At 41.7% G+C, this 15,043-nt stretch overlaps 1 protein-coding gene across 3 annotated transcripts in view; it reads left to right on the top strand.

Annotated features, from left to right (window-relative positions):
* The window catches only part of LOC126278408 (sodium-coupled monocarboxylate transporter 1-like), a 173,057-nt gene extending 159,805 nt beyond the window's left edge, over positions 1–13,252 (top strand). For all 3 annotated transcript variants that reach the window (XM_049978513.1, XM_049978515.1, XM_049978512.1), the window contains 2 exons: positions 1,124–1,322; positions 12,877–13,252. In XM_049978513.1, coding sequence (XP_049834470.1) covers positions 1,124–1,322; positions 12,877–12,939 — 262 coding nt within the window. In that variant the 3' untranslated portion in view covers positions 12,940–13,252. The remainder of the gene's footprint in view (positions 1–1,123; positions 1,323–12,876) is intronic.
* Positions 13,253–15,043: the final 1,791 nt, after the last annotated feature.

Below are 15,043 nucleotides of genomic sequence, written 5' to 3'. Positions count from 1 at the left end.
AGGGAGTGAGACAGGGTTATAGCCTGTCCCCAATGTTATTCAATCTGTATATTGACCAAGCAGTAAAGGAAACAAAAGAAAAATTCGGAGTAGGTATTAAAGTCCATGGAGAAGAAATAGAAACCTTGAGATTCGCCGATGACATTGTAATTCTGTCAGAGACAGCAAAGGACTTGGAAGAGCTGTTGAACAGAATGGACAGTGTCTTGAAAGAAGGACATAAAATGAACATCAACAAAAGCAAAACGAGGATAATGGAATGTGTCTAATTAAGTCAGGTGATGCTGAGGGAATTAGATTAGGAAATGAGACATTTAAAGTAGTAAATGAGTTTTGCTATTTGGGGAGCAAAATAACTGATGATGGTCGAAGTAGAGAGGATATAAAATGTAGATTGGCAATGGCAAGGAAAGCGTTTTTGAAGATGAGAAATTTGTTAACATCGAGTATAGATTTAAGTGTAAGGAAGTCGTTTCTGAAAGTATTTGTATGGAGTGTAGCCATGTATGGACGATAAATAGTTTGGACAAGAAGAGAATAGAAGCTTTCGAAATGGGGTGCTACAGAAGAATGCTGAAGATTAGATGCGAAGATCACATAACTAATGAGGAAGTGTTGAATGGGATTGAGGAGAAGAGAAGTTTGTGGCACAACTTGACTAGAAGAAGGGATCGGTTGGTAGGAGATGTTCTGAGGCATCAAGGGATCACAAATTTAGCATTGGAGGGCAGCGTGGAGGGTAAAAATCGTAGAGGGACACCAAGAGATGAATACACTAAACAGATTCAGAAGGATGTAGGTTTCAGTAAGTACTGGGAAATGAAGAAGCTTGTACAGGATAGAGTAGCATGGAGAGCTGCATCAAACCAGTCTCAGGACTGAAGACAACAACTGAAAGCTGTTAGATATGCAACTTGTATCTCGAGTCAGGCGACCAAGTGGTTGTAACAGCCAATTAGTAATTTCGATTGCTTGCGGTTGGGGGAAAGAGGCAGGGTCAGGACTGCGACACCCCCGACCTCCTCCTGGTTCCGCATCTGATGTTCCCAGCCACCTCACCCCTCACGCCCTGATCCTGCTGCTTGGCCGCACAGTCACGGAATCTGGTGTCGCGTGCCCGCAGCTGGGTGTGGCCGGTGTTCGCTGTGTCGCACGTGTGGTACACGGCGCTGGGCTGGGTGCTGGGGCTCGCCGTGTCTCTGGCGGTGAGCGCCGCCACCGGGGGCTGGGGCAGCAGCCGCGCCCACTGGCCGCAGCCGCGCCTCCTCAGCCCTCTGGTGCGTCGCTGGCTGCCAGCAGGACCACCGCACCGCGACTACAAGGTGAGCGCAGAACGCCCGTTACTACGTTCTGGATCCTACTAAAGATTTTGTGTGCTGCTAACAAGTAGCAGTGCGGCTTTCCATTCTCTGCATAACCATGGAGAGCACTTTAAGCCTGGTGCACACTGGAGCCACTGAAAGCAAACACATGCGAAAGAGCCTCCACAGACAATTCGCCAGCTTTCACGGCCATTCACTTTCATCTGTGAACAAGCTTTTACACTGAAAAGAATGCAAGGGAACTGAAAGAACGAGCATAGCCTATGAACGCTGTGTTATTGTCCTTTTGGTGCTAATGAAACGTCCCCTTAGAAAAATTTATGAATGACTGTACTGATTAAACCTCTTACATTATTTGCTTTTCAAACAGCTGAGCAAAACTGAACGTACTCAGACATTACTCTCTTTACTTATTCTGATCAACACTAAACTGACACACAATATTTTTAGCGCCACGCAAACTGACTTTTAACAAACCCTACAAAAGAATGGCCCTGACTAACAATAACCTAAACCTTTCATGAATCACTTACCTCACAAAAATGTTCGTTACTCAAACTACTGCAATACAGCGAGCGCCACTACTGCCAGCTAAATAAACGATTCTAACTACTGAAGGCACTAACTACTGATAGGCACAGTTAACAAATGAAAGATTTTGATAAAGAACAAACCATGTATTTACCTTAATAGTGTTCAAAAGTCATTATATATATATATATATATATATATATATATATATATATATATATATATATAAGTTTATGACATCCAGTCTTACAAATGTACTGTCTCTGATGGACACACGTCCAGATCATCCGCTCTCAAAACTCCCCATCTCTCTCCTCACATCCACCACTGCTGGCGGCTCACCTCCAACTGCGCAACGCTACGCGCTGTTAACATCCAACTGCCCAACACTACAACAGCGAATATTACAACAATGGTAACCAGCCACAGACTGCACACAGCACAGCTAGTGATTTTCATACAGAGCGCTGCGTGGCGTTACGAACATAAAAACCTAAACAGTCTACTTACACTAATAATGAGCACATATGATACAACAACATCAGGGTGTTAACTAATATGTAGTAAACCTCTGTGGAACGGAGAGATACTTACAAAGCATCGAAATCGTTCCTATATATACGAGAGGTAAATTTTTTGTACGAGAGTGAGTCAAATGAAAACCTTAAATTTATAATAACAAATCGATATTTCGCGGCCGTTATCCTGTAAGTTAGTAAGAGTGCTACAAACAGCGTGCAGAATGGCCTGTAGGTGGCAGCATAGTACAGATGCACACATGCCATCGCAGTATCAGTATAAAGATGGCCGCCCCACTTGCGACTTCAACCAGGGAATAACAGCTATCTGTTATTCGGTTTTTGCGTACTGAAGGTGTCAAACCTATTCGAATTTGTTGTGTTGGCAGAAGAGCCAACACCGTGTTACTAGTAGAGGCCGAAATGCACGCATTTTAGCTCACGCGGGCTGGCGCGAGGAGGGAAGGACTATACTGACAATGGCGCATGACAATGAATTAGAATTCAGAAAGCGGACGGAATCAGTTTGATTCTTTAATCCATAAAAGATGAACGTCGCTCTTCACGCTACATGAGTTACAATATTACTTGTTCAGAAGACATATAGTAACTGAATATGGCGCCTTGCTAGGTCGTAGCAAATGACGTAGCTGAAGGCTATGCTAAACTGTCGTCTGGGCAAATGAGAGAGTAAGTAGTCAGTGAACCATCGCTAGCAAAGTCGGCTGTACAACTGGGGCGAGTCCTAGGGAGTCTAGACTAGATCTGCTGTGTGGCGGCGCTCGGTCTGCAATCACTGATAGTGGCAACACGCGGGTCCGACGTATACTACCGGACCGCGGCCGATTTATAGGCTACCACCTAGCAAGTGTGGTATCTGGCTGTTGCACCACAAAATTCATCGACGAATGAAGGTTCAATACGGTGATGCATGTTTGTAACAGCAGCATGTCTACGAATGGAGTAGGAAGTTCGCAGATGACTTCAGTAGAAGATGCTTCTCGTCCAGGTCAGGCACAACGAGTTGTGACTCCACAGAATATTGCAGCAGTTGAAGCAATAGTGAAGGAAAACCGATGACTGACACTGAATGACATTGCAGCATGTTTACAGATTAGTCATGGGTCAGCACATTGTGCGTGATGTGCTCCAGTTTCACAAAGCATCTGCAAAACGGGTATCACGGCAGCTGACTCCTGAAATCAGAGAACGACGTGTTGATGCTTGTGAAGAACTTCTTCGGCGCTTTGAACGAGAAAGTGATGGCTTCCTTGCAAGGATCGTTACTGGGGACGAAACCTGGGCTCACTTCCACCAACCGGAAACGAAGAGAGCGAGCAAGGAATGGCGCCATTTCTCATCACCAAAACCAAAGAAGTTTCGAACAGAACTATCAGCAGGGAAGGTTATGCTGAGTCTCTTTTGGGACGAAAAAGGCGTCATTTTGGAGCATTACATGCTTAGAGGGACCTCTGTCACCAGTGCATCATACACAAATCTCCTAAAAAATCATCTGCAGCCTGCAATCAAATCAAAGCAACCTGGATTGCTGTCAGCAGGTATCCTTTTGCAACATGACAATGCAAGGCCCCACACTACCCGTACAACAGTTGTAACACACACCTGCATTTTGAGTGTCTTCCTCATCCATCATACTCACCAGACCTTGCCCCAAGTGATTTCCACTCAAAGACGCAATGGGAGCAAAGAAGCTCCATTCTGATGAAGAGGTTCGCCACGCGGTGCATGAGTGGTTGCGCAAACTACCAAACGAATTTATGAACTTTGTATGCGCTGGAGGACTTGATTGAGCGTGGGGGAGATTATGTTCAAGAGTGATACAGCTTTGTAGCACTTCTGCACAATAAATAATATTTTTAAAAAATATTTAAGGTTTTCATTCGACTCACCATCGTACTTTCTTAGGTACAGACTTTTGCTCTTACATTTTTATTGAATTTCTGTCTTTTTCTTGTCAGATCTTCAGCTTGGTTCCATAGGTATTTTTCTTTTCGAATGTTGTTTGTTTTGTGAAGTGAAAAAGCTTTCTTATGTTTATGCCAGCTGAGTACCCAGTGCTGTCTAGCTATATGTTTATTTCAATCTTCTATTAATCCATCACTTCCTCCCCCTGTCTCTGTCCATCTCTTCCTTTCTCATCTCTACCCATCTCCTCCTGCCCCCTCTCTATCCATCTCCTCTTCCACCTTTTCATTGTACACCACCTACACCCACCTCTCTCTGTCCATCTCCTTCTCCCCCTGTCTGTATCCATCTCTGTCTAAACCCCTCTCTGTCTGTCAATCTCCTCCTCCCACCTCTCACTGTCCACTACTTCCACCCACCTCTTACTGACGTGTTCATCCCATGTAGGGTGGTTGTGGCTACAGTATGTGCAACATAAAGACTAATTTCACACATATGTTCTCTGCTGTATTGGATGAAGGATCATAAAATGAAATTAAAATGCGTTTGATTTCAGATTGAACAATTGAAAAATTCACTTTTTATTCTAGTTTGTTAAGTCTCTGATCAAAACCTAAATATAAATCCTTTTCAAAATATGTGTAGGTTGTATCATCATTAGTACACTGAATAGTGCAACTTAATGCTTCACTTTTTAGAAATTTCTTAACAAACTTAACTTTCATAATATGAGTCATATTAGACACAAAATTATCTCTGCGGTGCTGCAGAATATCTAAAAGATGTAAACTACCTTCACCTGAAAAGTTTTTCACTGAAATGTTGCAAAACATGGTACCAAAATTGTTAACAAGATTTCTATTAACCACATCACTGGACAATTTTTCACCTTTTGTGCAGAACGAGAACCACTTTTTTCTAGGGTGCTGGTTTTGTTCTTACTTAATATTACATTGTCTGTGACTGTATTCTCTATTCTCTTCACCTGTTTGACAAAACTACTTTCAATAAGTGCCAGTTTAATATGAACATTAGTTAGCAAAGTCAGTATTCGACTATTTACATTTTTGTCAACAATACTTATTTCCAACTACAATTTTTCGAAAGGAGTTTTCTTTTACCATATCTTCAGGCACTTCATCTTTGATATTCTAAAAACTTCAGTGTTACATTTAAGCTCGATTTATCTTCTACACATCAGACTCTCCCCGACCAACTAACCTATCAATTTTTTGATTGATATCATTTAGTCGAGCTCCTTTTTAATGACCAATTTCTGTGAATTGGTCCTTACTTTATTATTTAAATTTTTTGAGCTGACAATTTCGATTTTCTTTTGCAGTTTTGCAAATTGATCCTTATTATCTTTAAGTTGATGATAAATTTGATCGAACTGGACTTTATTATCTGCATTCATTTTTACTAACAATACCAATATGGTACTTATGTCAATATTATTAACTTGTTATTTTAATAGTCTACATAATTCATAAGGGTCTTTTTCTTGTTTTACTGATTCATCAATAAAGCTTTCCTGTCCTTTTATGACACTACGTAAGTCTGCCCCATCTGTGTTATCCCTCACTGTTGCAGATTCCCGTTCAGCAACTGTCATTGTTAATGATTACACAATAAAACACTTGACTAATAAGAGAAAGAAAACAAAAATATATTTCCAGTACTCAATTTTGTTGTTGGAAGTCGACATTCTTAACTGTTCACCCTACTTTTTATTTTTAATCCGTTTTTCTTCTTGATTGTGATCTCCTTTAGGTATTATTGTTGCTGTTTTACAGCTGTGGTTCATACTTGGCTCATTGGTCATATAAATTACATACTTAATATTTTCACAAAATATACACTTTTAGTCTGCAACAAGAAAAATAGTCAAACACAGTATTCACATTTTACTTTCAGAAAATCCTGGACGAGCCCCATATTCTAACCATCACCACCGTCTTACAACCCAAAGCTGATTCATTAATTTTGAAGTAACTTTAAATTTGGGCATCTAGCCATGGTTTCAAAACACGTGGTACATAGAAATAGTGACACAAAACAGAGAGAGGTAGCAGTAGTAGAACATAAATAAAGAATTTTCATAATCCATGTCCATACAAGAGTCTGGAATGCAACTTCATGTACTGGTCTAGCAGATGCTCGGCTTCACTTTCTCAAATGATATGAACATTGGTTGAGTTCCTGTTGTCAAGTAAATATATTTTTAGTCATTTAACTTCACAGTACAATTAAGTTCGGGTCTCGGTCCGGCACACAGTTCTAATCTGCCAGGAAGATTCAAATGATTGGGTGATTTATTCAAGGAAAGAGCTTCACAAATTGAGCAAGTTAATGATGTATTGGTTCACCACTGGTTCTTATGCAAGCAGTTATTCGGATTGGCATTGTTTGATAGAGCTGTTGGATGTCCTCTTGAAGGGGCGCCCTTGGTGGTTCGAGGGCCCTTCCCATAATCCTCCAAACGTTCAGAACTATCGAGACATAGGACTGAACAAGAAAGCATTTCGTCCGCAGCTCGTGGTCGTGCGGTAGCGTTCTCGCTTCCCGCGCCCGGGTTCCTGGTTTCGATTCCCGGTGGGGTCAGGGATTTTCTCTGCCTCGAGATGACTGGGTGTTGTGTTATGTTCCTAGATTAGTTAGGTTTAAGTAGTTCTACGTTCTAGGGGACTGATGACCAAAAATGTTAAGCCCCATAATGCTCAGAGCCATTTGAACCCTTTTTTGAAGAAAGCATTTCGCAAGCACAAAGACTCCACCATGTACATCTTCGTTGTTTTCGTTATTGCCCGGCTTTACCAGACATTAGTGAGTTAAACCGTTGTAGATCGACCAAATGCGATTCTTCGTTTTACTTCTTTATCACACTTTCTTGAGTCATTGATCGGAGACCCTAGATATACACAATTATTCACTACCTCCACATCCTTTAAGCATCCTGTAAGTTGAATTTGGCGATTAATAGCCATTACTTTGGATTTTTTTCATTTTTATCTCCAGAGCGAAACTTAAACTAATAGTTTCTACTGTGGGGCGGAAACATCTAGGCCTGCTCGCTCTCTTGTTCTCAATGTATTGAACTTCTATTTTTGGGAGCCTTTGAAAGCACATAATATATTCAAGACCTGTTGCGAATGTTGCTATCATTCGTCAACTTATTCTAGAAGCATCGCAGCAGACACCTGGAATATGGGAACCAGAAAGACAATCAGTCCATGCTGCGGCGTTTGGATGCCTGTGTTAAAGCTATTGGTCGACTTATTGAGCTTTTCGTTTAGCCATCAGAAGAAAATATTTGAAAAGAAAGAAGATCTGTAGAACACACTTGGAAATTTGAAAACAAAATGGCAGAAACGAATCTAAAATGTAACAACAAAAACGGTTCTGTAACTATGAAAGTAAAAATAATTTACCATATGCACAGGTGATTTTTTTTTTGCCTCTTTTTAAGTCCTCTATCCATTCCCCAGAGGTTTCCCACTTATTAGTTAATACCTTGTATGTTAGAGGCAGAATGCAGAAAGGAATATTTCTGGTTGTTTTTAACGAAGTAAGCAAAATAGGATAGGAAAGTAGAGTTTATTTGTACGTAATGTGAAATGCGTAGAGTTAGTTTACATAACACTGAATTTCAGCTACAGCTATCTTCTGCACACACGTCGACCGAAGCTTTTCGTTGGCTTCTTATTACAGTTGACAAAGAAATTTAAAATCACTGCTTTTGGTACCAACAACCAACTCAGCTTGACGACAGGCTACTATTTACACTACCGCTTTTAGTAACCGGAGACGTTTACGTCAGTGATGATTTCGCACTTCAATAGTTGCTGTCTCAGATATTTAGCGATGTCACTAGTGACATGTGCGAAACACATCAAGCATTTCATTAAAATAAGTCTAAGCAGCGTAATGTCAACAAAATGAAATGTGAAATATGGTACATACGAGCTCTCACATCGGCTACTTAATAGTTCTAGAAGGCAGGGTAATTCGTATTTACCATCAAAAATCTCTGCTACAACTGTGAGACATCAACCGTAATTATAGCTACTATGAACTAAAGCAACGAAAATCATCAGGTGTGTCCTTTGTTTTCATATTTAATTATTAAAATACATACATATTTTTCCATATTTATTTTCCTTCGAAATTTGTGGTGTGGATCTCTTGGATACCAGAAGCACCTATGATATATAGGTTGGTCTGAAATAGTGCGAAAAGCTTGCAAGGGTGTTGTAGGGTAGGTTGTGCTAAGAAATAATTGGTAAGAAAAACTTCGATACCTTGCGCGGTTTCCGATTTAATTATCATCGACGTTATCCAGTCAGGTGGCTTCGGGCTCAAATTCAAGTACTTGCTCCCACTAAAATGTGGAAATGCACAGACATCTGTGGTTCCGTAAGTTGCTATTTGTCCAAAGGCTCATCACCAGTTAAAATGTGCAATTGTCTGTAGTCATAAAATGAAGCTAGGCGAGCAAAAGCTAGAAAGCAAACGAAGAACAAATTTGGTGATACTGTACCTAGCAGGCTGCTCGAATTTGAGTACACAGCGACCTGATTTAGCTACAGTGCTAAGTAAGTAGGAAACGGCGCAAGTATGAATTTTTCACTGAAATAGTATTTCCTAGCACAAACTTTCGTGCAACACCGCACAAGCTTTCCGGGCGGTTTTGACCACCGTTCGAGCACGGTCCAGCCACATTAATGTAACCACCGCCTATCTTCAGAGTCAATGTGCGATAACCGCTCTCAGATGGGAGTTGGCGGCACTAGCAGTGGAGGGTATGTAAAGAGAGAAGGAAGGGGGGGGGGGGGGGCGTACACAGGAAACAGTGCAGTCGTTGTCATAATGCGGAAACGGAGCAATTTATCTGCCGTCCGAAAGGGCAGGATCATTGTCTTTCGGGCCAAGGGTAGAAGCATTAACGGAACGACTAAGTTTGTAAACTGGTCACGCACCGCCGTGGTAAAAGTATGCCGTGCATGACAAAATCGTGCAATCCAACGGGCCCCTTTACTCGTTCGTTTGTGTTCATCACTGTGTAAAAGGGGCATAACTGTCTCCTTTTACACTGGAGTAGCAGAGCGTTTAAGGAGCTTCGTATCTTGCCATATTTGAAGGACGTATTAATGTTATAATAACTCCACCAACCTGTTTTCGTCATGCGATGTCGTTGTCCCAGAGCAGAAGTATCCGTTTTCTGTTAGTTGCTGAGAATTTCTATGGAACTACAATGAAATTTAGGATGTTATCTCATCTACATAATGAAGTCGGTAGTTTATAGGCAAGCCAGCTATTTTTATCGTATATTCCGTCAAAAGAAAATAGCTAACTTGTAACCGAAGGGAGCAACATGCTTTAATTGACGTTCTCTGGCTGCAAAGAACAATAATACTTTATAAGTCACTGCAAGCATAGTCAAACACAAACGACAGTTAAGTGTAAGCCAGTAATAAGAAATTATTCAAGGTAAAAAATTATTCTTGAACTGTGATCAACAGTGGAAATGAAAAGGTAAGTGGTCTGACAGTTTCTACAGAATAATTAACTATCACTAGCCGATTAAGTCCAACGGGAAGGTTACCACTAAAACTAACGAATGAATAGTTGTACATAGAGTCCAAATCCCACTTCGGAGAAATTACAACACGTAGAAATTAAGATTCATCTGCTTTGTACATGCTGTCGACGAGTCCTTCCACCACCGACTACAAACGAGTACTGCAGTGGGCGATGGCCATTTCTAACGCTTGGTGACATAAATGGAATTTTAAGGAAGTATTTGTGACCATATTTTTTCATGATTTACTTTTTATTGCTGTTGTTGTTTTACTTTTGCAAAAAAATGGTTCAAATGTCTCTGAGCACTATGGGACTTAACTTCTGAGGTCATCAGTCCCCTAGAACTTAGAACTACTTAAACCTAACTAACCTAAGGACATCACACACATCCATGCCCGAGGCAGGATTCGAAGCTGACTGTAGCGTCTAGAACCGCTTGGCCGCACCGGCCGGCTTACCTTTGCAACGTAAATGTGTATCTTGACATTGACCTTCAAATGAGGCTGCTTTTCACCTAGTTTCATTGGCACGTTAACGTAACGCTCCCCAGCACTATCCATAGAGCTATGCACGTGAATAAGCATCTTTCGACACTGCACTTTCTTGCGCAGCTCTGGGAAGTAGCCGGATGCGTGACATGTCTCACGGAAGGCTTATGAACAGTGGCGGACAATCAGGCGCTTGGCCGTAAGAGTTCACTTTAACTTCTGAGGTCATCAGTCCCCTAGAATTTAGAAGTACTTAAAACTAACTAACCTAAGGACGTCACACACATCCATACCCGACGCAGGATTCGAACCTGCGATCGTAGCGGTCACGCGGTTCCAGGCTGAAGCGCCTAGAACGGCTGGGCCACAACGGCCGGCCATCGGAGGGAGCCAAGTAACGTGGGTGATCAAACACTTCCCACCTCTGCAGTATGTCGCTGAGAATTGTCATGAAGAAGGAACTGCATGAGATCAGGCAGACCTCGCAGCAGGCAATCATATCTGAACTAAAAAGAGTGGCGTGACACAATCAACAGGTGTATTAGACACATCTGTGAAAAGCTTAATCGGATTTTCAATGTCGTTTCCATTCGGACCTTACCTTCCGAATAGCCCTCTCACATTCAGCCACCACAGGACAAACTAAACAGAAACGAATAGCGCACAGATAAAGCTGGCAATGCTAAGTACAATAAACGCACACAATCAACACACAGGTGAAAGTGAAGTGTTTCGTTCTGGTGTGTTCATTGTGGTGAGTGGTGTTCGGCGACGGCTTGACTGCTCGGAGGACAGAGGCTACTTTGTCTGAAAGTGTTCAGCTAGGTGTTTGGTGGTTGCTTAACTACCTCCCAGGCGGAAGGTTACTCGATCAGTTTCCAGGTGGCATGTGATCAGTGTAGGAAACTAGTTCTGTGGTCATGTTGACTCCTAGGATGTTTTTGGCGCCATCATGTCGTGCTGAACTTTCTGTAAGCCTAGCGATAAATATGTTTACGTTACCGGTGGTGGACGTGACAAAGTCATCTGTCAGCAATTCCGTGTTTATTTATCGGGGCTGGCTGGTAGCGAGGCGGTCGCCGCCAGTCTTAGCTGCACTGCGGTACAGCCGAGATCCCAGGGAGAACTTTAGAATACTACCACATACCTTGCTACTCAGGAGCCTGAGCGCCTTGGTCCATCCCAGAAGAAACTTAATTTCCGCTATCATTGCTTCAGATGAAAATTTCATAGAAAGGTGTGTGTACCTAGGGGAATCGTTAAATTCGCATTCCTTACTAAGTTTTCTTGGTACAGTGTCTAGCCAAATTAAGATGAACACCGGTCAAACACCTGAATAACCACCTTCTACAGCGCAGACCTCTGTAAGACGTGAAGGAAGAGAATCGGTGGAGTTCTGGAAAGCACCAACAGGGTTCTGGAGCCATGCTGTGGCCAGCTGCGCTAGGTTTCTCGGTTGTCGGATCTATGGCGCGAACAATGCAATCGAGAAGGTCCCAAAGATTCTCGACTGGATTTAAATCCGGGAAGTCTGAAGACTGGGGGTGTATGGTAACTTCACCCTGGTGCTCTCTGAATCACTCGTGTACATTGCAAGCTGTCAGCTAGGTTTCATTGTCTTGCTGGTTGATGCCATTGTGCAGAGGAAGAGCAGATGGCATATAGGGATGGACATGGTCCTCAAGGATACATGCATACCTGTGATGATAAATTATTCGCTTTGGAATGAGGAGATCACACTTGGAATGTCTTCCAGCTTTGATCCTACAGTTACTTTCAGACATTTCATACCATACATACTAATGGCCATCTGTTTGATAGAGCATAAAACGTGATTCATCTTGAAAGGACACTTGTCACTCAGTGGACGTCCATTTGCGGTATAGGCGTGCAAATCCCAGCCTCCATCACTGATTAACAGCAGTCACAATCAGAGCTGCCGAGGCCCACATGCACCATTGTTCATTGAAAAACTATTTAGGAGACACTATAGGTATCCTTTTGGTTCATCTGGACGAACAGGTGCCCAACAGTTGCATGTCTACTCCCCCCTACACTTCTCCACTGCCGTCGTTCACCCCTGTCATCTATGTCACATGGTGCACCAATTCCCTCGGCGCCGGTTTTGGATAGCACCATTTTGCCCTCCACAGTGTACTTTAACTACGGTGGCACGTGAACAGTTTACTAAGTTAGGCCTTCCGGAATTGTTTCCATCCTTGGCCCAAAAGAAAATGATCGTGTCAGATGAATTGCTCTGTTTCCACGTTACGACAACGACTGCGCTGTTTTCCGCATCCCCTGACATGCTTTATTTACTCTGCACTGCTACTGCTTCCACCTGATTTGTGTAAGTTATTACTGGACGTTGATGTTGAATATGGGTGGTGTTCGCATTACTGTGACTTGACAATGTAAAAGTTTGAGATGGAATGGCCATTTGGATATTCTTATCCAGTTTCCCATGTCTTTACATTGTGGATTTAAAGCGATCTTTCTTTTTTCCAGGTGGTTGAGCTGCGGATAGTACAAGCGAAAGAAGACAAAGGCACATCGAATCATGTCGAATGATGTTATGGGCTATATCCCCTTAGAAATGCACTGTGTTTATATTTGTTGTCCCAAACGAGAACATCACCATCACCCTCCTGTGTCCTTATGTAGAGTATATGCCACATCAAACTTTTATTTTTTTTTCTAACTCAGGGAATAAACTAAACTTTCTGTGTGTCTGATTGTGGCATATGCTTTACAACATGTGTTTTCTGTGCATCACTTCTTTTCGTTCCTACATTTTCTCATGGGGTATGATAATCTGTTTGAAGTAAGCTGATTATTGCAGTGTCATCATGTGTTCAAGAAATAAAGGTAATTTCTCATGGTATTTAGTAATTTTCAAGTAGTTTGTGTTTAGAATATGCTGATATACCGTACACTATGGCATACATGTGTTCATTTCATCACAGCAACATAGTAAAACTCTTTTTCAATGTAGCACTAAGTTCGGCAACGACCTAGACTTTCACATTCCAGTGGCATTGTTTTCAAAAATGTTGTGTATTTAGTACCGAATTTTCTGGGCATGTCCTAAAACTTTGATGCACCACATCAGTTTTGAAATGTGGCATAATAGTCTTCTCTTGTCCCATAACAGTGAACTGACTACAATACAATAATTCCTAAAATCTAAGCTCAGGACTGAGGAAGTTATACAAAATGTAATTTAATGAAAAATTTTGATATCGTCAGATAAGGCTTTTGGCAAACAGAATATCAGAAATAAAACAATGGGCAATGTCCGGGAAGTAAACGTAGCACTTACATATAACGTAAATCCAAGAGACTTTTCACATTTATTAGATGTAGGTCACGAAGGTATCTAGAGGTACATCTCAGCTACTTATGTGACATATTGAAGCAACAATATCCCAGAGAATCTCGCCTAATCAGGCTCTGGAAGTAAATCCATATATGCAATATATTTCTATTAACTGCCTTAAAACCTAACAACTTTAACGTACGTCTGTGTGTATTGTTTCTGTTGATTCGAAATATTAAAGGACTGGACGTAAGAGCATAGAAATCTCGGTTTCCGTAGTTGATATGCTTCAGAACGAACAAATAACCACATTATACAAGCTGAATTTTAGGATGAGCTGGTGTCCAGTATTATACCTGTAAACAACTGCGACAGTCAGAACATTATGATTGAGAGATATCGCTATATCATCATCTACATCTAGAAATACTGTGCAGTCCATTAAAACTGCAGTGCCAGGAATATAGCAGATAACGAACTTGTAGTTACTGTGCGTACACAGTACAGTAGAATGAATGTATAATTAAATTTTAGATGACTGTGGTAAATACAGCGTGTACAGATCTGGCAGCAACTATGGTTCCAAAGTAGTTGGTCGACGCTTCAGATTGAGATTGGATGACATGTGGCTCTGACATTTCATGCTCCTTCAACTCTCTGCAAGAGTTCACGAATCAAAATGGCGGATGGTAGCGCGTAATACTCGGGAACCAGACATTTTCAGGGAGTGAGAAACGTGGAGAAAATGCTAGCCAGAGCAACAGACGAACAGCCTCTGTATCAAGGTAGATCAGGACAATACAGGTATCACATGGGTTTCCATTATATTATTGAAAGATAACGTGACAGACCTTGAAGACAGGGAGCAGCAATCTGGTAGTGCAGGAGGGGCAACATCAAAGATGCCATCATACAACACTGGCAAATTCCTGTTCCCTTCTTTGACATCATAGCCCAACTGTTCTTTCTGAAAATTTGTGGTAATTCAAAAAAATAGAGGAAAATTACAGAATCCATGGTTTTCCATTATGTCGCAGGCCACTTGTGTTATGAGCCCAGTTGTCCTAAGTGTAAAATAGTGGGAAATTAAAAGAAAACCAACAGGGACAACTATCCTAGTGTTGTAAAATAAAAGATGGCAGACCTGTAGATATGGGCCTAGGATGCATTGTTGCCAGCTCAGATATCTTACATATAGAAACCAAGATGGTCACAATGCTTTCCTGACCCCTCAACGTCACAATCCTAGATGAGCGACCTATGGACAGGAGGTTCAGCCAGTTCTGAGAATAGAATCTAAAATGGTGGACATGGGGATATGCAGCCAGCCTAATGGCTGCCTTATCACTTGGCTAA

Source organism: Schistocerca gregaria, chromosome 6, assembly GCF_023897955.1.
Source record: "Schistocerca gregaria isolate iqSchGreg1 chromosome 6, iqSchGreg1.2, whole genome shotgun sequence".
In the NCBI taxonomy this organism is placed as follows: Eukaryota; Metazoa; Arthropoda; class Insecta; order Orthoptera; family Acrididae; genus Schistocerca; species Schistocerca gregaria.
This window is presented reverse-complemented; position numbering and strand designations above follow the sequence as displayed.